This window comes from Squalius cephalus (assembly GCF_949319135.1).
Source record: "Squalius cephalus genome assembly, chromosome: 18".
Lineage (NCBI taxonomy): Eukaryota > Metazoa > Chordata > Actinopteri > Cypriniformes > Leuciscidae > Squalius > Squalius cephalus.
In genome coordinates this window covers 24926935-24953689 of record NC_137139.1, presented here as the reverse complement: position 1 = coordinate 24953689, position 26755 = coordinate 24926935, and the positions used below count along the sequence as shown (strand labels likewise).

At 37.6% G+C, this 26755-nt stretch overlaps 1 protein-coding gene across 7 annotated transcripts; it reads left to right on the top strand.

Annotated features, from left to right (window-relative positions):
* Positions 1–13017: 13017 nt before the first annotated feature.
* Positions 13018–26714, top strand: myt1a (myelin transcription factor 1a). Of its 7 annotated transcripts, none has more exons than XM_079848199.1 (23): positions 13018–13098; positions 17340–17431; positions 17877–17931; positions 18028–18058; positions 18162–18224; positions 18323–18558; positions 18860–19810; positions 19946–20080; positions 20614–20704; positions 20795–20914; positions 20992–21206; positions 21337–21527; positions 21639–21863; positions 22076–22233; positions 22383–22445; positions 22878–22946; positions 23294–23356; positions 23470–23553; positions 23682–23903; positions 24190–24281; positions 24377–24480; positions 25123–25266; positions 25384–26714. In XM_079848199.1, exons 1-23 carry the CDS (start codon positions 13074–13076, stop codon positions 25525–25527), a joined length of 3573 nt encoding a protein of 1190 aa, XP_079704325.1. In that variant the 5' UTR covers positions 13018–13073; the 3' UTR covers positions 25528–26714. The 7 variants fall into 7 exon arrangements, with proteins under 7 accessions (XP_079704325.1, XP_079704324.1, XP_079704323.1 ...); XM_079848198.1 differs by having other exon boundaries at positions 18857–19810; XM_079848197.1 differs by having other exon boundaries at positions 18857–19810; positions 21319–21527.
* The last annotated feature ends 41 nt before the right edge of the window (positions 26715–26755 follow it).

Here is a 26755-nt window from a genome sequence, read left to right as displayed (position 1 = left end):
CTTTATTGAAGACTCTTTCTCTTATTTCATGAATGACTTATCAAATAAGGCTTTTTAAGGCCTTTTCTGTTATTTTAATTTTTCTTTCACCCTTTTAAAATTTGAATTCATTTCTGGCTGATAATAGCAGTGTGTTAGCACCCCTTAGCTAATGGATAAATGAGTGGTGCTGAGCCAAATTACAGTAATGGCAGGAAGTGGAAGCATTAAAATGTTCTCTTTCTTTTTCTCCCCTTATTTCTTTAGCAGCAGCCATCTGTACCCTCAGTCTATAAACCCAACAAATGGATTTGCAACAGTGGTGTCTCACTTAGCACATCTATTATATGCAGATGTTTTCCAGCTGGCTGTAGGTTTCATTTGTATTGAGAGTGTCAGTGTGTTATTATGTGGACATGGAAGTCTTACACTTGGGTGTGTGTGCGTTTGCGGATTGGGGCGTTATTGATTAAGGACGGAAGAGTTTAGCATTGCATCAAGTAGAAGATTTCTAAGCTTTTTACATCTTGAGTTGCAGAGTGCAAAGGGCCAGTATAGCCTTTCAAGGTAAACTGGATTTGGTTTAGGGTCCTCCCACTGTGCCCTAAAGTCCAGAAAACATACGGCTAACTAATCTCAACTCATAATGCCTTTTCTTCAATAAATATTTCTGATTACCAGCCCTATTTTATGTGTTTAATAATGTTTGCAAACAGCTAGACAGCTAAGGTTGTAGCTTATTTTCCTCTAATGACCTCCCAAAATGTATTGACTTGAAATATATAAAATAACTATAAATCTATAGAATTACATAAACATAAATGCAGAACACCATGACTGCAGCCACAATATTTTAGAATGAGACACCACTGTTCAAAAAATCAAATCATAACTGCTGATATTATAGCCATAATTGTATAACACTGTATTATCGGTCTCTGCATATGACTAAAGAAAACTCATTATTAAAAAAGCATAAATGTGCACAGAGAACTTCATATGCAGTATATTAATTGAAAGCAAAACATCTAATGTCTTACTCTCTCCCTTTATGCTTATGTCTTGCACTCAAACAGAAAAAGATGCAAGGAAAAAAATCCCATTAAACGATAAAAACCAAAATATAAAATAAATAGAAACACTAAAGTAATAAAAATTAATTTGATCACAAATCGTATTGATTTCTCTGTCTTTTCATTGTAGACTTTAATATCTTGGCAAATCTGCATACAATTTAAGACTGTTGAAAATCTAGAGGAGACCCATGTGAGATTATTGGGGTCTTTTCTCAGGAGAAAAATCCAATAAGCGGAATGTTTGAAAACAACAAAAGTGTGCAAGCTATATATATATATACACACATATACATATTCCTTATTTAAATGTATTTATTTTGAGCTAAAGTCCTAAATGATAAAAGCTAAATGACAACATAACAGACGACAATGGCTGATTGAAAATGTTTTCAAACAAACAGAATGATGGACAATTTTCTGAAGGAGTCTAATGTTTAAAATTGAGAGTGATAAGGCAATAAGATCTCAATGTAGAATATTCAATTGCTTAAAATGTTTGTATGCATGAATGAAGATGTTAATCATCTCTGCAGCCTGAAGAATCCGAAAGCACATTGAGTGCGTCTGCGGTCACAGGGTCCTGCTCTGACTCTCACTCGGCCCTGGAAACTCAAATCAACACAGTTGTAGCCATTAATTTCCCCAGATGAAAGGCAGTGTTTAGCATGTTCTTTGCATAATGAATGTGATCATGAAAAGTTCTTGGCCTCTGAACTAATGAAGATAAATATTGTCATTCGGTCTGTTGCCTGGGGAACAAGCTCAGCTCACGATGCTCTTATTGATGACCAATAATAAAGACTGAGAACTAATGGAGATGCTTCATCCTTCCTATAATCCCTGATGTATTTGATTATGCGGTTAGCCTTTTTCAAGCTAAATGTAGAAATTTTCTGTCCACAAGAATCAAATCAGTTTTTATACCTTGTTGTTTGTATTCTGTTGTTGTAAATTCCAGACTGGCAGAGGCATAATACTTGTCTGCCAGCATTCAGAGAACAAAGGTAGCAGAGATAGGCTACTTCTATACAGAATGTGAACATTGACCGAGGATGACACTAGACAAATCATTGGACAAATCACACAGACAAACAGTTTCAGACTGTGGATAAGATGAAAGGCTTTGTATGGGAGAGGAAATAAGTATGAGTGAGAGAGGAGAATAAAAGTTCAAACTAATAAGGACAGTGTTTTTCTCTTTCTCTAGCTATCAGAAGATTTATAAGATGAGAGGCTCATGCAAAACTGAGGTTGCTCAGCTCAGTTCATAGAAGAGACTGACTTTCATCAGTGTATATCAAAACATAAAGGAAATTCAAACAAACACATAAATGCATACTCAAGCTGAAACCTGATTTGTAATCTTTTTGACAGACATTTAAGTGATATTCTCTGCGTTTCTCCAGCAGGGGTCAGGATATTAAAAAAGAAAAGTCTCAATAAGTATCAAGAGGTGGCGCTAGAGAGCCATGTTCAATGTCACTCAAGATCGCAAGCACTCACAATTATATTTAAACGCTGTGAGAAACATAAACATTTCGTATTACTTTTATGTCATAACGCTTCTTTATTTTACTTATTTAATCAGATTTTAGATCCAACTGTAGGCCTACATGTCTATTAAATCTGTAAAGCAATTGGAAGTGATTTCCAGTAAGCTTTTTAACTAGAGCACTGCATTGTGCACAAATTTGGAACAGTAAAAAGAGCCTCTTAATGTCTCTCTGTTTGTTCACTTGATATAATCATGCAATTATAAGCACTTAAACAGCTGAAAATGTAGCAAAGCAATATATTTTAATATATTAAATTGTGCTAAAATGGAACCACTTCAAGTACATTTAGTGCAATTTAGGTGCATTTCTATACAGTTTATTTAAAATATACTTTCATACTTTTTAGAATATACTTGAAGCTTAATTTTAATGTGCTTCAAGAACATTTCAATAGCATTTCAGCTCATTAGAAATGTATTAGCATTACACTATAAAGCTGTTTTTTTCAGTGTTCAAAATGGTATATTAAAAGTGCAAAAATAATTTAATATAAACGTTAAGACACACACTTTGAAATCAAGAACACTTTAATATACTATCTTGTTGTGTAGATTGCAAAATAAATATCTAGAGTACATTAAAAAAGTACAGCAGCATATATAATCTCTTGAACAAAACACATTATGTAGAACATTTCTGTTATACCTGTATTACTGAAAAGTACACTATGAATATTACATCTCTAAATAAATAAGCATCACAAAGTTACAGAAGAACAATATGCAGATGTGAATAATGCATTATTTGCAAACTTAGGCCCACATATGGATGAAACCAAAGACACAGAAGAGTTTGAATGTCACATCTTCATCTTCATTCTTTGAATACGACTTGCATTTTCCGCAAGTGAGGGCTTGTGGTTCAGATACTGTAGTATTTGAAGACTGCTTTATCACAGGATCTGTGAAAGGGAAGAAAAATTTAAATAAAATGAACCAATGATTAACATTTTTGTATCCATGTTTGAATATGTGTATTAGAATTTGCACAGATATGCATTAGAATTCTGTTGTCTTTTCAGTTTACCTTTCAAAGCTTTGACTATACCCTCATCAAGCTGGACTATTTTATCCTTTTGTTTGTCATCACTATACAGCATGAGTTACATTGAACATAAGATTAGAAGAAGCCCAACACCACTTACAGTGAGCAGAGTTAAATAAAAAAGTCACTGATACATGTTTTTCAAAATATTAAAATGATAAATTCATAAATATTTAAGCGTTCCTAAGCGTTTATTAAGTGCATATATTTTAAACCCACTAAAAGCTTAATCATTTTCCTATGTTATTACACAAAGTACACATAAAATATACTTTAAGTAAGAGTAACATATATGTTTTCTGTAAATACACTAAAACTAAAACATATATTTATTACCAAAGTACTTTGAGTACACTTTCTAGAAATATATTAAAAGTATGCTTGTTTTTAGCATATAGTGTAACTAAGCATATAGTTATTACCAATGTACTTCGAGTACAATTTTTAGAAATATATTAAAATGCAATTCAATATATTTTTAATGCACTTCAAATAAGTATGTTGGGAATACAAATGTATTATAAACATACTACTTGAATTTCAAGTATATTTTAAATACATTTAAAACTACGTCTTTTTCACCTGGGAGGTCAAAGAGGAATCTTAAATCGAGAGGTCACTTGCCATATAGTTCAAATTCTTCAGTATAAAACATGATGTTGTCTCCTTTAATATATATACGACTGCCTTGCGAAAGTGCTCATATCCCTTAATTTTTTCACATTTTATGTTGCAGCCTTATGCTAAACTGCTTTAACTTTTTTCACATCAATCTTCACTCCATACACCATAATTACAAAGAAGAAGAAAAAAAGATTTGTGATAACTTTGCAGATTTATTAAAAATAAAAAACTGAAATAATTACATTGCATAAGTATTCGTACGTATTCAGGGACTCTTGAAATTTAGTTTAGGAGTAGGCCTATTACAATTTCTCTGGATCATCTTTGAAATGTTTCTACACATTGAATGGAGTTAACCTGTGGTAAATTCAATTTGGAAAGGCACACGCCTCTCAATAAAAGGTCTAGCAGCTGAAAATGCTCATCAGATCAAAGACCAAGCCATGAGGTCAAAAGAACTGCCTGTAGATCTCAGAGACAGGTTTGTGTCAGAGATCTGGGGAAGACAACAAGCAAATTACTTCTGCATTGAAGGTTCACAGAAGCATGTTGCATCCAAAATCCTTAATGGAAGAAATTTGGAACAACCAGGACTCTTCCTAGAGGTGACCTCCTGGCCAAACTGAGCAATCAATGGAGAAGGGCCTTGGTTATGTCCAAGAAGCTGATGGTCACTCTAGTTGAGCTCCATGATCATATATGGAGATGGGAGAAATTTACAGAAGGATAAACATCACTGCAGTGCTCCACTAATATGGGCTTTATAGCAGAGTGTCCAGACTCAAGCCTCTCAAGACACATGAAAACATAATTAGAATTCGTAAAATATCACCTAAAGGACTCAGACTGTGAGAAACAAGATTCTCTGGTCTGATGAACCTCAGTACAACGGTTGTCTGGAGGAAACCAGGCACTGCTCATCACCTGCACAATACCATCCCAATGGTAAAGCACGGTGGTGGCACCATCATGCAGCAAAATATAGAGATATCCTTAATGAAAACCTGATCCAGTGCATTCAGAACCTCGGACTGGGCAGAAAGACGATGCAAAAGTGGCTTATGGACAACTCTGAATGAATGACCTTGAGTGGGCCAGCCAGAGCCTGGGCTTAAACCCAATCGAACATCTCTGGAGAAACCTGAAAATGTCTGTCCACCGATGGTCCCCATTCAACCTGACAGAGCTTGAGAGGATCTATACAGAAGAATGGCAGGAATGCAGATGTGCAAAGCTTGTCGCATCATACCCAGAAAGACTTATGGTACAAATACTTATGCAATGCAATTATTTAAAGTTTTCCTTTTTAATAAATCTGTTTTTTTCTTTGTCATTGTGGGGTGAGGAGTGTACATTGATGTGGGGAAAAGAGTAATTTAAAGCCACTTAGCATAAGGCTGAAATGTGGAAATAATGAAGGGGTACAAATACTTTCGCAAGACACTGTATATATCTCATATATAGGCTAAATTCATAATATCTACACGATACAGTTCAGGCATGTAATTTCCATGTTGCTTGGCAACAATCTGGTCAGGTATAATTAGTAGCCAACATGCAGTGAGAGAGACGTAAAATGATTAACTCGGCAAATAGTTTTTTTTTAATCACACACATCCAGTGTAATTTATTTAATACAATACAAAAATCTTCTCATTATATTTGGTTCTATCTTGGTTACAGTGAACTGTACAATATTTGCATGGATTTATTTGATCATTATATGTGTGTGGATGTGTGAACCACAGTAACTTATGTCTGACTCTGCGGTTCTGTCAATGCATGTTGTGATGAAATGTCATCCACGCATCAAAGATTCCCTGGGGATTGTGTCAAGAGAGGTTATCTGATGTCACAGAGCACTAGAGCACAGAGAGTTTCCCTCAAATACACTGAGAATTATTCATCAGCATTATTCAGTATTCAATATTTAATCTTCTTTCATTTAATCGTGAGGAATGTCAACGTAAAAACAAAGCACACATTATCACCGCTCCTCCCTATTGAGTCCGTTACGACTGTCATCCCGGCATCCATTGAGCAGACAAAAGAAAGAATGACCACAGGCCGATGCGTTGCTTATCTCAGTGTGGCGGTACAGTTGATAGGCTTTCGGGTGCTTTTGTGCTGCCTTTATGGCACTGGAGTCATTCACAGGCCCTGCTGTCTACACGCCCGAGGCAGTTCCTCTTCACTCTCTTCTTTTCCTACTTTTCCCTTATCCCTTACTCCTGATTCCAGGAGCATATGTCACTTGGAAGTGCTCTGCTAATTAGAGGGCTCTTTTGTCTGTGGGTTTCTCTTTTCTTTGCTCTTGTTGTTGATGGTATTGTCACTGGAGTATCTGTGGGAGTCCTGCCGTCCCGACAGAAGGTTTTTATTGGACTCTTAATGAGTTTACCTCGGGTGGTCTCCTCTGCAGATCTGCACCTCTCATTCTCTGCCCAGAGTGAGCAGAGCCAGATTTCAGCCATCAGGGCTTCTTATCTCGTCAGTTCAGGGTGTTTCTGTGCATGTCCTGCGCAGGGACATAGGGAAGCGCATTATTGTAGGAGTATGAGCTTAGGCTCAGCCTGATTGTTTTTTACAGTGCAGTACTTTACAGAGCGTGAGGAGAATTGCCAACAGTGCTGGCTTGATTTCTCGCTCTCTTGGGAAAGTGGCACGTGTGCCATGCCACAACTAGTAAATAAGAGCTGACCCTCAGTGACCCTGCCCTGGCAATCTCTGGGGTCATCTCTCCTACAGCACCTGCTCTCTGAAATAAAGCGATCAACAAAGGTCACGGCCCCTGTGTATCAAGCATTTCTGTGGGTCAAAGGTCAAGCATTGACCGGTGTGGTTGTCCCAAAGTGACTCCGATTCACTGCGTCCAATCGTAATGCAACCCGGAAGAATTTACTTTCCTGATGTGCTGACAGGTCTTTTCAGATTTTCTGGTGTCCAGTTTGGGATATTGACTATTAAAGTTTGTTTCTGATAAGTTTTGTTAAAAAAAAGGTCCTTAGCTCCTTGTGTAGGGTAGGTTGAGGTAAGATGCCCCCTGGGGCAAGATGACCTTCCCCCCCATTCTTCATTTTTTCTCCTGACCATAGATGGCACAAAATCTCACTTTAGATGAATGACTATGCTATTTTTAATTTTGTCATTTCATTTAAATATCAACATTTGTGGGATTTGCAGTCAAAACAGTTTTGAGGTTAAGTTATCTAATTTTGTGTGTCTGGAAAATAGTGATCTATGACTTATGTTGATCTTTGTCTTATGTTGAATATCAAAGTTTTCTGCGTCTATTTGTTAATGAGGGATATGTGGAAATTTGTAAAAGTTACAGTATCTCAAAATTATACTTGGGGAAAGATTACACCCCCCCCCCCCCCCCCCCCCCCGCAGAATTGGCACAGAAGGAACCAAGTGGCATGTTGTTAGTGTTATTATTTTTAAATTGAATAACTATTAGGTTTATTATTCAGTATTTACATGAATTAGATGTACATTTCAGACATCTTTGCTTTCATTAAAACCTATAGGTTATTTGAGTGAAATTATTAAATTTGCATTCATAGTGTTGCTATTATGACATATCTTAAATTAAAATATAAGCAATTACATAAGTAAATATTCATATGCCTGTAAATCATAAAATACCTTTCAGAAGCCTTACCAGATTCAAATCTGGAATGCAGCTTTGTCTGTCATCGGTTATTCAATTATCAACTCAATTGTCAATATAACATTTTAAATACAATAGTTTGTTTAGTATTGTATATCAATAGAACTTAAAATATATAAATGTTAATAAGAATTATATCAAAAGTTTCTGTAAAAGTTTACTAAAGCAAATGTTTCTAATTATTTTCTATAATAACACACTGGCTGATGCATCATCATCCTTCACATGCTAAACTTATATCTGAATATGTTACAGTTTAAAAGTAAATCCACATTTTTATTAAGGGGGGCATCTTCCCCCCACAATGCATTCAAAGTTTGGGGTCAGTAAGAATTTTCATTCAGCAAACAAGCATTAAAATTAATCAAAATTGACAGTAAGATATTTATAATGTTAACAACAGTTAACAATTTTTTTAAAAATCTTACTTACTCTAAACTTTTAAATTGTAGAGTATCACGGTTTCCACAGAAATATGAAGCAGCACAACCGTTTTCAACATTTATAATAATACGAAATGTTTCTTGAGCACCAAATCCGCATATTAGAAAGACTTCTGAAGGAAATGTTCTTTCAAAAACAAAAAATCTTACCGATCCCAAACATTTGAATGATAGTGATGTAGAGAGTGCATTTGTTCATTTTTAAAAGACTAAAGGAGATGCAAAAAGTTGCACTCACATTTAACATGCTTTCATAGATTACAATAAATATGGAATTTAGAGGAAAATATAAAAAATCAAACAAAAAAAAAAAATATATAAAAATGAATTATAAAAAAAATGTATATCAAGAAGGGAAGAAAAAGGTAATAATAGAATACATGTAAATGCCCCCAATATTTTATATAATATGATTGCTAAATGTAAATGTATAATTGCTTCTTAACCTGTAGTGGTAAGCCTACCCAGTGATTACTATGAATCACTATTATCTGAAAAGTTGCAGATGGCGACTGAGTATGGATATTTGAATAGGAATTTCCAAACCAGCCAGTCAGCTGTGCGTGCTCACAATATCCACCAATTTAGTCTTTGTAGTGCTGGGGAAATCAGTCTCACCCCCCCTTCCCATGTATGTACTTTCTATACTATTTAGATTATTTGCATACAGATGTCTAGTCAGCCCCACTTTGGGCCTGAAAGGGAGGGAGGGAGGAAGGGAGGGAGGGAGTTGCTGACTAGCCCATAATTTCCAAGCATACTTCTTAGTGCCATGGCTACTGTGTTTCGATCACTGGGCACAGGTGGCATCTTAATTACCATGGATATTTTAGTGAGAAAGTGTGAGGGCCATTTGTATTGGATCACTAATTGAGCAGACCCTCTCAAAATACCATTAGCACCACTTGGATCATTAAATTTAAGGGCCTGATGACACAGAATTACATAATGGCTTAGACAACATTTAAATAGAGTAACTTTACGCTCAGCTGTGAGGGTATCCATCATTATGTGAGTCAAGATCACCAATCTAGACTTTTGTGTCCAGAACGTGAATAATTAGTGAGGGGAATTGTGGGGCACAGGAACAGGTGGAGCAGAGTCTCTGGATGAGGGGAGATTGTCTCAGTAGTGTGAGAGAAAAAGAGAGAGAGAGAGAGAGAGAGAGAGTGCAGGAGGGATGGTGTGAAAAGAGCTTGTCTCTTGTTCTTTCAGCTACTTTTTGTCTTATTCTCTCACTAACACAAGAAAACGTATACTTTAGGACAGCTGCTAAGCTGATTTTCCCAGAGATTAGCAGCATATCTGTTGTGTCAAAGAACTGACCACAAAATGCAAGCTGTTGTCTTTGCAGTGAGCAAAGTTTGCTGAAAGTGAAAGTTCTTATTGAAGTTTTGAGGTTTTAGTCCACAAGCAATCAAGGGCCTTTGTCTTTTCACAATACAACAATATTGCGCAACGTCAAAACAGATTTACGATAGAAGCTTACATTTCACATGTCAAGACAAGCAAAGCATACTTTCATATTTTGTCTGCGCCGTCTAAACAAGTTTTTCTTTTCTTTTTTGCTGAATTTATTTGAAATCAGTTGTTTTTCTTCATTATATACAATATGCAATATTCAGTATATGCAAAAAAAAAAAAAAAAAAACTTTGCAAAATAAGAGCTTTATGACCTGAATCCAAATATTTAGGCATGATTTACAAAAGTTGTTTCTAAAACATTCTTTTAATTAAAAACTTTCTTTTTTTAAACTTTAAAAACTTTATTGTAAACTATGTTGATTGGTAGATAGAAAAATAGATGGATAAGATCTGTAATGCATAATACAAGAAAACTTGCTAAAGTTTTGTAAATGTACACCCAAAAATAACACAGTTAAATGCTTAAATTGCTATTTGTTTTGTTTATTCATGTTGTTCACGTGTCCAATATCACTTATTATTCAGTCATAATTTGGTTTGCTGTTATCTCATCTAAACTTTAGTTGTTTCTTCTCTCAATCCCTTCCCCCATTTTTTTCTCACAAGATTCTTAAAAAAAGGAGACTAGCTGGGCTTGCCTGATATCACCCTCCAGGGTGACAGCTGTGCCAAAACCACACACACACACACACACACACACACACACACACACACACACACACACACACACACACACACACACACACACACACACACACACACACACACACACACACACACACACACACACACACACACACACACACACACACAAAGCTCATTTAGGGAGCCTTGCTCAGTGGCCTGGAAATCACACTCTAAGCTCCGCCCTAAAGTGTGGTCAGCCATTGTCATTGTAATGGGGCCGTGTGCATGTGTATGAAGGAGAGAGAGTGGGTTTCAGTCTTCCCTCCCCATAGACATTTTCCACACACAACTACTAGATTAGCCCTCTGATTTCATTCAACATGAAGCTGATTAAAAAAGCCAGCAAAGTTTTTTTTAAACATGTCATATAATAATAAACAGATATCATCAACCATTATGTATGAGAAAAAGAGTGTAAATAATTAATCAACACTCTCTCAAAGTAACAGATTCAAAGCACACACCATAAAATGTCCTATCATCAATATTCACTAACATTATGCAGTCTGCAGTTAAACGCATAAAAGCCACTGCTGACAGGCTCCAAGTGCTCATATGTTCATACGAGTCTTTTCAAATAAAGCTCTGAAAGCTTTTCACACTTTCTACAGGCCTGGTGTCCACTAAGTGTAAATGCATTAATAAGCACCCCTGGCCTCCTCCACACGTCCCATGGTCCCCCTCCTTACTCACCATGGCAACAGCAATTTGAGGGGGGGGGGGGGGGGGGGGGGTTCTCAGCATCATTATCAGCAGGCCCATCTGTCATAGGGGGGTAAGACTTCAGATCACGTAAAGAGGCCTACGTGGGCTCCAGCAGTAACCCAGCACATATGCCTTCTCACTGGGCTGACAGGGGAAAGGGTGGGGGAGAAGAGAGGTGCACCAGATTGAGTTTGGGAAAGAATGAGAAAGATCTGAGGGCATGAGGTTTTATTGATTGATTAACTGATTTATAGACTCAGATGCATTTACAAAACATTCAATATTTTTATGTTAAAAAAACTTCTAAATATTTTTTAAAAATATATAAGAAAATCTTTATTTTATACTTTTAAAAATGTGTTTCTTTTTTTTCACTTTGTAAATCAACCTTGAGGTCATGAAAGGTGCTATACAAAAATAAATCATAATCATTTTTAAATGTAGTTATTGTTCATAGGTGTTTAGTTTAAACAACCAGAAATCACTGTGATGAAATCTGATGTTAGAATATAAGTTGTAAAACTTTATGTGTAAAATAGGCTATGTAAGATTTACAATATAAAATGTCTTTTCTTGTTTATAATTTAGGATAATGTTAATGATGTTTAATAGTCCAGTCATTTTATGAAAAAAGGTTGAACAAATTGCAACAGAAACCAGCCTTTATTAATAATTATTGCAGAGATGGGGTTTGGGGCTGGGTCCGTGGGACTGTTTCTGGGGATTCACTTTTTATTTAGCCTATCTTTTGTCTTCTGCATTCTCCTTACCATTGTCTCCTGTTCTTCCCTCATACTCGTTCCCCAGAAACAGTCCCACGGACCCAGAAGCAAACTCAACTGATTTCTGAACCCAAACCCAATCTCTTAAAAATGAATAAAGGCTGGTTTCTAAAGTACTTCTTCCTGCCTCTGTATTAATGCTCATGGGTAGCCTAAATGGGTTCTAATCAGACCTTAACATTAAGTATTTTACTGTTATGCGTCAACAAGACATTTTCACCTGGCTATACCCAATGTTTAGATCGGTTGTGGTATTTATGCAAATTAGCACATACGTAATTAGATTATGCACCGTTTGTCCATGTTAACAAACCATTTCAAAAAACTTGTAATACATTTTTTGTTTGTCTTGATGCAAGTAATCAACTCAGTAATTTTCATGGTGATATCTTAAGGTTTTTTTTTTTTTTATCCTATTCACGTAAGAAAAAGAATGAATAGGCTATATTTGGGTCTTTTTCAAAACTTTCCCCTAATGGGATTCTTCGGGGCTTTTTTTTTCCTTACTCAGGACATATTGAGGATACAAAATCAGTTGAGTTTGCTTCTGTTGCAATTTGTTCAAGGTTGACCCCCATTTTGTCCTAAAATTACTGGACTATAATCTGAACATCCACAAACGCTTTTCATCTGCATGTTTAAAAACTAGAAATATCACAGCTGACCAGTTTGAGACACGTAGTAAAAAAGTAGGCTCGTGGCAGACAATGAAACAAAATTTGTCAAGAAAGAAAAATAGCTGATACCCTGTTTAAATGTGTTTATGTATTTTCTGAGAAAATTCATCTCACTCAGAAAAAAGTTTTACCGAGAGATTTTCATTTGAAAAAATTCTGACACATGACTCGACGCGTACAAGACAAGCTTTTGTTTTCATTTTCAGAGGTCATTGTGTGGGACACAGGCAGTGAGGCGCGCCCTCATTGGCTCGTCGAGAGGAATTGCCGCCGCTGATTGGTGGACGCAAACTTACACGAAATAAGACCGCCCACATCTGTCTGTAAGTTTTGTTTAAAGTAACTTTCTCTAATGAAGTTGACTAGTTTTGCGGTGTCGAAGGCAAAGAAATCACCGCAAGGATGAAGTTGTGTAAATCTTTTCTCGGTGAGTGATGGACTTCTCTTTTTAATCAAGTATTTTCAAACTTAGTCATAGTCTGGTTCGCGGTGGTTTTGTTGATAGCCTGTGTATTTGGGTTTGCTTATAACTTTTTGTTAACAATAATTCACAGTAAGTTCAATATTGTGATAAAAACTCGAATGATACGTTCGTATGTTTTTTGTGTAATCTGCTATGAGAATTTAAATCTGCACCGACGGGCACATATCCCCCTTCTTTGTTTACTTTCATTTTAAGTAAAATCTTGACTGAATAGACATGGATTACGTTTGAACTCTTTCAAAATAATCTTCTGTTGACGAACATATAGTATTGACATAGATCCCGGATTTTTGTATCTTTAAAAAAATGCGAAACGAAATCCCTGACCAGACAGTTTTTAAACAAAGGCAACTTTTGTCTCCCAGAGGGAGTTGCGCTTTAAACTCAGAGGCTGTCTGACTTCTGGCGTATTAAAACTTTTGTATTTGGGAGGGATCAGTCCATCTGGCTTTTGGGGGGATTCCGGGGGGTTGTGCTTCTCATTCGCTCAGCTGGCATCCTATGTAATATTTATACACAGTGTCTGGCCAGTGGGAACAGACTGTGGCTTTAATTGTATGCTGGGCTATCCATCTGTATGAAACTTTAGGATGAGGGGTAAGCAAAGTTCCAGCTGGTAACCGAAGTACTTCGGCCTTATTAAATATGCAAACTCTCAAAGGCTTCTGCTAACTTTATACATGATAGGCTACGAAACTTTTTGTTGTTGTTGAAGTTTGGTAAAGAGTCCCCCTTCTCCTTCACTCTATTTTAGAGCGAATGCATTTTTTTCCTTAAGTTTCTCCTCTTTCCACATGTGTTAATAACCTATAATAATAATAATAATAATAATAATAATAATAATAATAGTATTAATAGGTTGACATTAATATTTGACCATTAATCCAATTGACCAATTTCACTGTGTTTGGTTGGAAACTGCAACAATAATTGTTAACATCTTTGTTAGATTTTTTATTTATTTAGAGTTTTCAGAAATTAGTAAGGCTCAGTAATCAGTAAAGAAAATCCAAAAAGTGCAATGAACTTATTGTCTGATTTTCATTAGAGATAATTGATTTTTAAACATTTAAAATAACTTTTACAACTCTTTGATTTTACGTGAACAAAGTTAAGCCATCAATTAAAACTGAAATCTTCATGTTTATTGGACTTTTCTTTATAGTGGAGCAACCTCAGAAGAGATCACAATAATTTAACAGTTCAAGTTGGACAGATGAAGTTAATTCGATCATATTCCACAAAACTAGGTCACGTTGTTAGGCTTCTGGAAAAGCATTAAAGAAAAGTAGTTCAACGCTTTTGAAGCAAGGCGAATGTGTCATTACGCCAGAAAAAATAGATCCACATTGAAGACTTGTGTTTTTTTAGTTTTAAAAATTATACTCTCTCCAGTCTCCCGTGATATGTGTTAATAGCCTACTGAATGTAGTGCAATATGACAATCGTACAAAAGCCATTCAAAAGCCATTTGATGTTTAAATTATTTGACCTATGTTGCGTAACTTATTTTAATGTAAAATCCTGTGCATTAATCGTTATTGAAAACAGCCTTTTCTTCAGACTATAGGCACCTGCCGCGGATAGCGCTCTTGTCCATGGTACTGAAGCAGCGCTGTTCTCGGTGCTGAACTTTCAGCTGAACTCATGCGTCTAAATGTAGAGATTCGTTCAAAAATAACTCAAATTAGTTTAGGTTGAAGGTGAAATGTCAAACGACTTTCCTTTTGCGCGTGAATGTTTCATATAGAGTGGGCGGGGGGTCAATAGCGGCCCACTCTCCATCTTGTGTTGTACATGATTTACTATGATGATGATGTCACGGCGCAGGGTAGATAGAGGAGGGGTGGACAATGGGCCTGTGAACGAAAGGTAAGTCAGTATCGTTCGACAAAGCGTGTGGAGAAATGATTTTGGCAGCATTTGTGCTCCCGTTACCTGTCGATTAATGGATATATGCCACTTGCTTACAACATGAAGAGGTTTCCGACCGGTCCTGAGCGAATTATTAGAGGATTTTAACGGTAGCGGCGCGAGACTCATTCTGAAGGGGAGGTGTACAACACTGAAGTTAACACACACACAGCCTACAAAGAGCAAGAGGCCGCTCGCATCTCCTTGAAAGAAACGTCGTTTGCTTATGGTATTTTGTTGGTTTGTTTACTAATTCGGATGCTGATGTGGATGAAAAATTCAGTGTTTGGAAAGGTTTGCTGGTTTGGATTTCCGTTACTATTGAAGCCAAATGGACGTCGGACTGTAATCTCTTAAAGAAGAAGTGCCATTCCACCGTTTATACATTTTCAGAACATTTTGTCTTGCGTACAAGAAGTCACAGTTATGTTATGTAAAAGGACGATTCTACAATGTTTTGCGAATAATTGTATCGCAAGTTACATAGCGGTTTTATTTTCAAGAAACCCAAGAATTTAAAAGGGCCTCTAACGTATCTATAACACAAAATTCATGCTGTCATATTAGCCTACAATGTAAGTGTTGTGCTTGTTTTGTAACAATATTTACCAGCGAATCGGAAACGTGGAAGTTTAAATCCATTGGAAGTTTGTTTATTCATACTAAGTCAGAGATAGCCTACACGTAGCCTATAAATGCAATGTATTTTATGGGAGTGGACAAATAGACATTAGAAACCCTTAAGCACAAGCAGCATATGTTTTGTCTTGTATGCGTGCGTTATTTACGAGAAACAAAACAATGCGAGCGAACCATCTGTTTACTTCAGGCTAGGCCTACATAATACACTATTAATTCATTAGATTGTCGCCTTTTCTTTGAGTTTTACATTTAAATGACTGTTTATTCATCGCTTATGCTTGCTTTAGGACCTCTGTATGTTGGACTTTAACCGTTATTGCTTTGATAATACAGTCAAGTGGAGACCGGTCTTGTAAACATGTTCTGCTTAATATTGTTTCTCCTCGATGAAAGTGATAGTGTTATAAAGGCGGAGGGTTTGGCTGATAATAATTGAAAGGCGTGGTGTGCTATAAGAGGTTATGCGCAGCATCATCATGGTGCTTTTTCGAAGCCAAGGGCCTGATGCGACAAAAGAAACACTAATATTAGTCTATGCTAAAACGTAAGAGCAATTTGTGGCTAACATGGCCTCCCATTGGTCCATTTCATAGACGCATGGGCCTATTATATGGGAGTTAAACAATGTTTTTGTATCCTCTCCATCATTTGAGAGATTGGGCCTAATGTTTGAGAATTTTTTTTTTTTTTTTGAAAAGGGATCACTGAAACTACTAATGTATAAAAACTCAGAATTTATGTCTATAAATAACATGGCAGCATGTACATTTTCCACATTAACGTCTTTGGAAGTTCCAAACTGTAAAATAAAAAATGAAAGCAATATTTTGAGGAACATCATCAAATTATATAATTTGACTCCAAATATAGTTATAAATTCATTTTCAGAAGTATTTGTATGTTCCTCCCTTTTTGTGTTTATCTTACTTTTATACAAAGTTTTCACTGCACTAAAATCGACTTAACCTGTTTCCCTGCGAACGGACACAGGACAGTGAGTTTGAATTGCGTATTGCATCATATGTGGCAAGTGCCACAATTGTTGCGGTTCTCAAGGGAATTCCCTCCCCTGTTACGTGTGTGACGTGGATGAGCACCAGGTGCTGCTTAAAACGTAATCAGACCACGTGTAATGACGCCCCGATAAAAACAGCTGGGTCACGGCCGCGTCTCTCGTCACCCGGGATGAATAATCAACACCAGAGCCATGAAGGCACGCAGATTCTGTCAGACCATGATGGACTGCTGAAAGCCCTTTCAGTGGCCAAAGTGCATGTGTCCTCTAGGGGATATTCAATGTTTGCTTCTGGATTAGGGGTGTTCATCTTTGATAATCATCCCATGGAAAATTACGTTGCGGCATTACAGGCAAAGATTTGTTTACTTTCTGATCTTAGAAGCTCAGTTGCTCACAAAGCATAAATATGTGTTTTCTTGATGTTTTAGTTGCATATTTCAAACTAATAGCCTATTATTTATAAAATTAGCCTACTTTATTATGTTTCACTAATGGGAATCCACTGTCAAGACTTGCTTAATGTGTTTTTGTTTTTTTTTGCTCATTTCATTATGTAAAATATTTGGACATGTCAGACTGAAATTGTTGTCTTATCCATTCTATCCTACAGAGAATGAGTACAGAGGGCAGCTGCTGAGCCAGAGGTGGACACGAGGGGACAGAGTTAGCAGCTGTGAGAACAAGAGGAGTAGGAGACTCAAAGTAAGACATTATGTGTGTGTGTGTGTGTGTCTGTCTGTCAGAGTAACTTTATTTCATCGTATTTCCCTTTCTGAAGCTCTGACATCTTTCTCACACTGGAAGGGCCCCATTTCTTTCTTATATTTCACTTCGCTTCCACCAAATTGGTAGGGATGTGCAATTGAAAGAGCTTATTGGATGTGTATTATTGATTGAGCTCTTTCAAAAGCATTTAAGATGATTGGGGGCTACTCTGGTGTCTGTGAAATCAGAACCGCTCAGATCTGAGGATAAAAATCCCAACCTGAAAGGTATAGATGTCAAATATGTCATTTGAAAGCCAGAGGACAGTGTAATTATGCATTTTGTATGATTTTAGAGACACATTAGAGAAATGGAGAGTGTACGACATAATAAATACTTCACACATAATAATCTTGTAACCATCCATGCCTTTGTGTTTCAGATGAGCCAAGACGCAGATGAGAAGCGGACAAGGACACGCTCAAAAGGAATCAGAGGTAAGCGTCTCTTAAAAAATCGAAAAAAAGATCCATTTTTGTCCATTTCAGTGAATTTATTGACTGACAGAGCTTTTATCTCTCTCCTTATATCAGTTCCTCTTGAGCTTGTTGGACAAGAGTACAGGTGAGATAATGTGCTTTTATGCTTATGTAGTGTTACTCATCGTGTTTAGAAAGACCACAGATTGGTAAAACGAATACAGCTAATGGAAACTCTTGTTTTGCAGCTGCCCTACACCAGGATGCGACGGCCTAGGCCATGTCAGCGGAAAGTATGCACGACACAGAAGGTTAGTAGTAAGAATTCTGTCTCTTATAACTGCCAATACCAAAAAACAAAAATAAGTGGAGAATCTGAGTTTTTACCAGAGCTTTTCATCCTTTCCAGTGCATTGGGCTGCCCATTGGCTAAGAAAAGAAAACTCCAGGAGGCCGAGGAGAATCAGCCAGCCCCAAAAAAGAAACCTAACCCCTTAAAACTGGCCATGGACGATGGGTTCAATGCAGACAGTGACACAAACAGTGAAACAGAAGCAAAAGATGAGGAAGTGGAGTCAGAAGAGGACACTGTCGATAAAGAGATGGAGGCGAAAGAAAAGACACCTACATCAGAAGTAATGACAGGTGGGTAAATGAACTATTAATTACTGAATTTTGAATTATATTCATGGTTTTCTAACATGCAGTGCATGCACAAACCTAGTCTTTATGTATTTAAGCTTATTAGTTCAACAATTTTCACTGGTCAACTGGTCAAGCGGCATCAAAATTCAAGTCATCTTCATTTTTATATAGCGCTTTTAACAATGTAGATTGTTCCAAAGCAGCTTTACATTGATAATCGGAAATTAAAGTAAAGTGTTTTGGCTTTATAGCAGCTCTAGAATAAAGTTATTAATTGTCCTTTTTGTCATTCCCTTAGAAGAAAGTTCACAAATGGATTCAGAAGAGAAAAAGACGCCTGTCCGAGAAACATCAAGTCCAGTGCCAGAGATCGAAATTGAGAAGGAGGAAGCCAATATTGAGGTCACGCCCATCCAACAAATCACCATGGAAGCCGAGACAGAGGAGGAGCTACAGGTCGCCGAAGAGATTCAAGCTCGAGAAGAAGAGATAGAGGAGGAAGCAGAAGAGATTACAGAAGAGGAGCGAGTGACCCAGCAACTGAAAGAGACCGACGAGCCTGTGACAACAGTTGAAGAAGAAGAGGAGGACGACGACGAGGAAGAGGGGGAAGAGGAAACACAATGTCTGAGCCAGAAGAACAACTCGGACCACCAGTACTTCAGTGGAGACTTTGGCAAAATCCAGACCAAAGAGACTGTGGAGACAGAGAAGGACAGTGAAGATGATGATGAGGAAGGAGATGAGGAGGAGGAACAATCCCAGGTAGAGCCTTCCTCCCTAATCGCCCCTGTCCCCGCTGCTTCAGCTCAGGAATTAGATGTGATAACACACAGCAACATAAATCTAGACCACCCTGTTGGTGAAGATGAGGAGGAGGAGGAGGATGACGAGAGAGATGACGCTTCAGATAAAGACTCACCCACTGTAGTCATCGAGCTGGGTTCAGAGGGAGAGGAAGATGAAGATGAGGAAGAGGAAGATGACGGAGAAGAAGAGGAAGCCGATGAAGTAGACGATGACGAGTTAGACAGCATGTCACAGAGGTCAGAGGTCACAGATGACTCAGAGACGTACGACATGACACGGGGGAACCTGGGACTTCTGGAACAGGCCATTGCACTGAAAGCTGAACAAAACGGACACAGTTCTGAAGAGAGCTGCTCTCCTGAGCAGCAGCACTACTACAGCCCGGAGGAGAGGATGAGTAAGGCCATGGACATCACAGCTCGTAGAGCATACTATGGCAAAGGTGACAGGAAATACTTATTTCAGCCTACTTTAATTGTAACCCTCTATGACCTTGATTAAGTTTAGATAACATGCAGTTACAGTGTGTGTGGGTGTGGAGTTTCATTTGTTTTGGTCTCTTCACTCTTGGACACAGAAGGTTCTAGATCAGAGAAGAAGGAAATAAAGTGCCCTACTCCAGGATGTGATGGGACAGGTCATGTGACTGGATTATACCCACACCACCGCAGCCTTTCTGGGTGCCCACACAAGGACAGAATCCCTCCAGAGAGTAAGGATTGTCTTGCACTAGAAATATGTTTAAAAAGTATTTTATACTTACCAAGACTGCATTTATTGCATTGTAAACTACTAATGTGTAACTACTGTTTTCTATTTAAATACATTTTAAAATGTAATTTATTCCTGTGATGGCAAAGTTGGATTTCCAGCAGCCATTACTCAAGCCTTCAGTCACATAATCCTCAAGAAAATATTTGAATATGCTGATATGGTGCTCAAGAAACATTCATTATTATCAACAGTTGTGTTGCTTAATATTTTTGTGGAAACCATGATACATTTTTTCAGGATTCTTTGATGAATAGAAAGTTCAAACAATCAGCATTTATTTAATGAGAACGTTTTTTGTAACATTATAAATATCTTTACTGTCATTTATGATTAATTTAATGTGTCCTTGCTTAATAGAAGTCTCTTTAAAAAAACATTTAAATGGTAGTATATATATATATATATATACATACATATATATTTATGTATGTATATATTCACTGTATACTAATGTGTCTTTTTTGGCATTAGTCTTGGCAATGCATGAGAACGTACTGAAGTGTCCTACACCTGGATGCACCGGACAGGGACATGTGAACAGCAACCGCAACACACATCGCAGGTACTGCACCTTAACTATTTTAACCTTTTGAGGCCTCAGTTTCAAATGTTCTCCACAAACCATGTGTTTTCTTACATTTTACACTTTTAGTCTCTCTGGCTGCCCTATTGCTGCTGCAGGGAAACAAAAAAGCCTTGAAAAGCAGTCACAGCCGCAGACTTCTGTCAGTGATCCAGTCACCGGAGGCTCAAACTCTGACAGAGTTCTAAGGTGAGTGTTTTCCTCCTTTTTTACAGACAAAAGAGCTTAATGGGTAAACTGTGGGCTAAACAGTCTTTTCTCTACAGGCCGATGTGTTTTGTGAAACAGCTGGAGATCCCTCAGTACGGTAGCTACAGGCCCAATGCCATGCCGGCCACTCCTCGGGCCAACCTGGCCAAGGAGCTAGAGAAGTATTCCAAGGTGTCCTTTGACTATGCAAGCTTTGATGTACAGGTATTTGGCAAGCGCCTACTTGCCCCCAAGATGCCCACCAGCGAAACCTCACCTAAAGCCTTCAAACGTAAGCACCTCCCTCATTCCTTTTAAAATAATGATTAAGAAACCTACAATAGATATCAACAGATAATGAACTATTGATAGCATATTGAAAAGCATATTATTATAATTAACAGCCAAACCATTCCCTAAAGCCTCATCCCCAAGCCACAGCCTGTCTGGGGGCTACACCAAAAGCAGCTCCTCTTCCACCTCCAGTGGGTACGATTATACCCATGATGCCGAAGCCGCACACATGGCTGCCACTGCCATTCTCAACCTGTCCACTCGCTGTTGGGAGAGACCCGAAAACCTCAGCACTCAACAGCCAGATCAGACCAGCAAAGTGAGTTTCTTCCTCTCTATCTGTATCTGTCAATCAGTCTAGAGGAAATTTGGGTTGCTTAACATCCGCATTATATACACTATATTCAAATATTTTTTTTCTACAATCTAGGACATGGACATTGAGGTGGATGAGAATGGCACTCTGGACCTCAGCATGAAGAAACCCAAGAGGGAAGGAGTCAGGTCACCAGACCCATCTTCATCCTCGTCATCATCTTCTCAACATCATGGCGTCACTTCACCCCACTCCAGCCACACCTACAAACAAGAGGAGTGGGAGGGGCCTCTGGATTACACCAAGTCAAACCGACAGAAAGAGGAGGAACCAGAGGAGGTAAATGTCTATCAATTTGAGTAAAATATATTCACACATTCTCACTTCATAGTTGAATCTGACAACATTTTGTAATATATATATATATATATATATATATATATATATATTTTTTTTTTTTACAGTCGAATTTGACCATTTTACAGTTTTATAAGTCTTTACACATTCTATGAATTCAGCTGTTTTCTGTTTTGATGTGCCATTGAACTCAGGTGGAGTACAGCACACACTCATATGCCTCCTCTGATGGAGATGATGATGATGATGCCACTCAGGAAAGCATGGAAGACAGGAAGTACCCTGGTGAGGTCACAACCTCCAGCTTCAAGGTCAAATTCCAGCCCAAGGACTGCAAGAAAGAGGTCTTGCTGTAAGTGTCTGCTGCAACAACTTCACACACACAAGCGCGCACACACGCGCACACAACACACGCGCACACAACACACATCTACATCTGCAAAGCTAAAAAAACCTGGAATGATTCTACAGAGATTTAATGCTCTCTTCACCTCTGTCCAGATGTCCCACCCCAGGTTGTGATGGTAGTGGACATATAACTGGGAACTATGCATCTCACCGCAGGTATGCCAGAAGCTATGGCACAGTATTTCTAGTCTGACCAGCCGCATTCATGTTTTCTTTTTTCTTTATCTATTTTTCTCTTTGCTGAACCCTCACAGCTCCTGCTCTCTATAGAATTAACCTGTGTTAGTGACTGCAAACAAATGCCATATGTCTCTTTAATGCATTTAGCATGTACTATGGGTTTTATTATTTATGGATCACAAATACTAGTTTTTCCATATTAGACAAGATTTACTCAAGGTCTCTTTGTAGATTATTTAGGTTAATTTACATTTATGTATTTTACCAAAGAATCCATTTGTAATACAGACATAGATTACAGAGCAATATTAAAGTATATTATACTACAGAATATACGTATATCTTCCATCTTCATTGAAATCTTCTTCCCTCTATTCTCTATTCTGGCGTTTTTCTACTGCTCTTCAGTCTCTCTGGTTGTCCCCTTGCTGATAAAAGTCTTCGGACCCTCATGGCTGCCCACAGTGCTGAACTCAAGTATGTCTGTGCTCTAATTTTTCCTCTAATGAATCTTCACCATACTTTACTGATTACTGCTTTTTTTGACTCTACTAAACACTTCTGTTTCTGCCACACACTGTTTACTGTCCCCTTCGCTGGCTATTCTTGCACTCTTTGAACCAGCAATAACTTTACATTTTCAGTGGTCAAAAACAGAATTTTCTTGGACTGTGTCCTAGAGACACATCAAACCAACTGAGACATATTTAGCATCCCGGATGAAGCCCAAATGTTCATTTAGATTTCCATTGTGATTGTATGTCTGATATTTGAATTGCATCTGTTTATGCTAATGTATTTCACTTTCTCTTGGCGACCTCCAGATGTCCTACTCCAGGTTGTGATGGATCAGGACACATCACTGGAAACTATGCTTCCCATAGAAGGTGTGTTAATTAACAATATTACAAGATGCACTTTTGTATTAAATTGTCACGCTTTGAAAATATCAAACTGCACATGTAGAAACATAATAACATTTACATTTTCTCTGTTGCAGTCTGTCTGGATGTCCACGTGCCAAGAAGGGAGGAATCAAAATCACCCCAACAAAGGATGACAAGGAAGATTCGGAGCTCCTAAGGTATGTTTTTTTTTATGAAAAAATCCCAACTTAGTTTGTTGTACTAAACCAGTGGATTTGCTGAGCACAGCCCGTATTATTTGAGAAAGCCAAAACTGACTGCCAGTTCATCACTTACCTCTCTATAGGTGCCCGGTGCCAGGTTGCGACAGTCTCGGGCATATCAGTGGGAAATACGCCACCCACCGCAGTGCCTATGGGTGCCCGCTGGCAGCACGCCGCCAGAAGGAGGGCATGTTAAATGGCACACCATTCTCCTGGAAGGCCTTCAAGGCTGAGGGCCCGACCTGCCCCACGCCAGGATGTGATGGATCAGGACATGCCAACGGCAGCTTTCTCACTCATCGCAGGTACAAATGAGGCCTAGTGAAAATTTACAGATCAATATTAGCATATAATATTAAATAACCAGTATTAGTTCATAAATAGGACAAGCTGAGTGAATGTTTCCATACAGAGATTATATATTTTTCTATAATAGAAATATAACTAAAACAATTTAACCGTTTGTAAATGGCATACTAATGTTTTGAAATATTAGAAATGCCTATTTTTGACTTCCTGGGGTTGTTGAAGGACGATGTAATCAAGACAATAAGTCTAGTTTCATATCTCATGATCATGATGTGTTTCCAGTCTATCAGGTTGCCCTAGAGCTTCAGCTAACAAGAAGAGAGCCAGGTTCCCCGGAGATGACTACATCAGCAAGAAATTCAGGGCAAGTGATGGTAAGATCAAATATCATCTGCTTCTCTTATTTCGTCCCCAGTATGTTCATTTTGCGCTCTTTATTAACACACGCATTGCTTTTCTATCCCTTCAGTTCTTGACAATGATGAAGACATCAAACAGCTGAACAAAGAGATCAATGAGCTGAATGAGTCAAACTCTGAAATGGAAGCAGATATGGCCAACCTCCATACACAGGTCTACATTTAGCAAATACATACACTATTATTCTACTTTACTGTTTTCTATTGTAATATATATTAAAACGTAACTTTTTCCTGTGATTGCAAAGGTGAATTTTCTGCCATTTTTATTTCATTTCAATTACTTAAGTCCTCAGTGTGTGATATTTTTGTTGAAACGTGATAGATTTGTGATGAATAGAAAGTTCAAAAGAACAGCATTTAAAATGTAATTAAAAAAAAAGTAAAATCTTTTAATCAGTTATTACATCCTTGCTGAACAAAATATTAATTTCTTTTGAAATAAAAAAATCTTACTGACCCCAAACTTTTGAACAGACTACATGTCCCAGAAACTCTAATAAAGACAAATGTCTTTATTAATACGGTTTTAATGTAATCAGAGCATATAGCATTTGGCCCTTCACTGAAAACCACATGTAAAGGCTAGACAAACAAGCATTTTTGAGACCTTTTAAGGATAAAATGTTGTTCATCACTGAAAATTCCATAATTGAAAGTAGGATTTTTGGGGATTTTTACCATAAGATGCATTCTTTGAGAGCGCAGTATAATGATAATATTTACAACACATCAAATACAATATTAGAAAGCATGATCTTGGAGCTGCTGTTTATCCAGGCATTTCTATTCTTAGATCTCATCCATGGAGAAGAACCTCAAGAGCATGGAGGAAGAGAATAAGCTCATAGAGGAGAAGAATGAGGCTCTGTTCATGGAACTGTCAGGCCTGAGCCAGACTCTTATCCGCAGCCTTGCCAACATCCGTCTACCACAGATGGTCAGTCCACTTGCTATCTATTACCTTTTATGAGTATGCCCATCAAACACAAGTAGTGTACAATATACGTTTTTTCTAGCTTGCTTTTAACAAACCACAATCTTTTGTTTGCCACAGCAAGAGCCCATCACTGAGCAGAATTTTGACACATACGTGGATACGCTGACCCACATGTTCACCGATAAGGAGTGCTATCAGAACCCAGAGAACCGAGCCCTACTCGAGTCGATCAACCAGGCCGTCAAAGGCATTGAGGTGTGAGCAGAGGAGCGGCAGCTGTAAGACACTGTGGGTTGAATAACCAGACCAACAACATAAAAATACTGTTTAAGGACATTCAGGTTTTGTATGTGGCGCCCTCTGAAAACGAGGAACGTCACAAGACCCGTGGAAGTCAAGAGAAAAGGACCAAATTCCAAATTATGCTGCTTAGCAACTTTGATGAGATACAAGATCCTTTGCCTCTTAAACCAAGATGGCTCTTCTTCTTTTGGGGTATTTTTTGGAGCAAAGCATTTGTTACTGTTTTCTAGAGCAACTCTCACCGACACTGATCTGCCTTTCTTACTTCCCTCAGTGCATGGAGGTTGCCGTGAACAATAAGTCGTGAGATTGTCGTGTGTCTGTGGGGGTGAGTCTATGTGTGTATGTGTAACAGAGTGCTTTATGTGTAACGTCCGAAGGTGAATTCACGATTAATGACCTCCCTCGACATAATAAGATTAGTATGCAGCACTGCTACATTTGATCCCTGTATGATAATGTTGTCTCATATTTGGTGTAAATGGGCTCCTGTTCCATTCAGTAATATTTATCGTATTTGAGAACATAGATATTGCACTTCCATGAATAGTTTGTAGTACCATTGTCATGTTATTATTGTAATTATTATTATTATGGCTATTTAAATTGGGTCCTTGAAATGTAAGTTTAATTTATTATTTATTCATGTTAAGGTTTATTTTGTTTATTTATTAATCAGTGTCTATTTATGGACTTAATTTATTTTACAAAGCAAAATTCTATACACAGCTTTTAGCAGTTATTAAGAGGAGAGACGTTGCCCTCTGAGCTGTGAAAGAGGCAATATTTTAAGAATATCGACAGCAAATTGTTTTATAAACCTTCCTATTTATTTTAAAGACAGAGATTTATAATCTCTTTTTTAAGTGCAAATATTTTCTACCTAAAATTTTTTATATTGTTTTTTAATATTCTCATTTATTTAATGAGTTCTGTTTTCCATAAAAGTATTTTGACACCCTCCAGAGTGAAGTGGGTTGAACAGATATGATGTATTTATTGTTATTTATTTAGTATTTAAGAACAAATTGAATGGAGATCTTGTTGCATATTTATTTTGTAAATGTCTCTGTGTTAGTGGTTGCTGCATATGGATAGTCTTTGCCCATGTTGTTGATAAAATAAATGGGAATTCTATCACCTACAACAGAGAGTATGTCATATTTAACACTGATCGTTTCTCTTG

Coding starts and splice junctions, on each gene's coding strand:
- myt1a (XM_079848197.1), top strand. CDS start 13,074: ATGAAGTTGTGTAAATCTTTTCTCG. Junction 18,059..18,161: donor CTTGTTGGACAAGAGTACAG/GTGAGATAATGT, acceptor CTTGTTTTGCAG/CTGCCCTACACCAGGATGCG. Junction 20,705..20,794: donor AACCGCAACACACATCGCAG/GTACTGCACCTT, acceptor TTACACTTTTAG/TCTCTCTGGCTGCCCTATTG.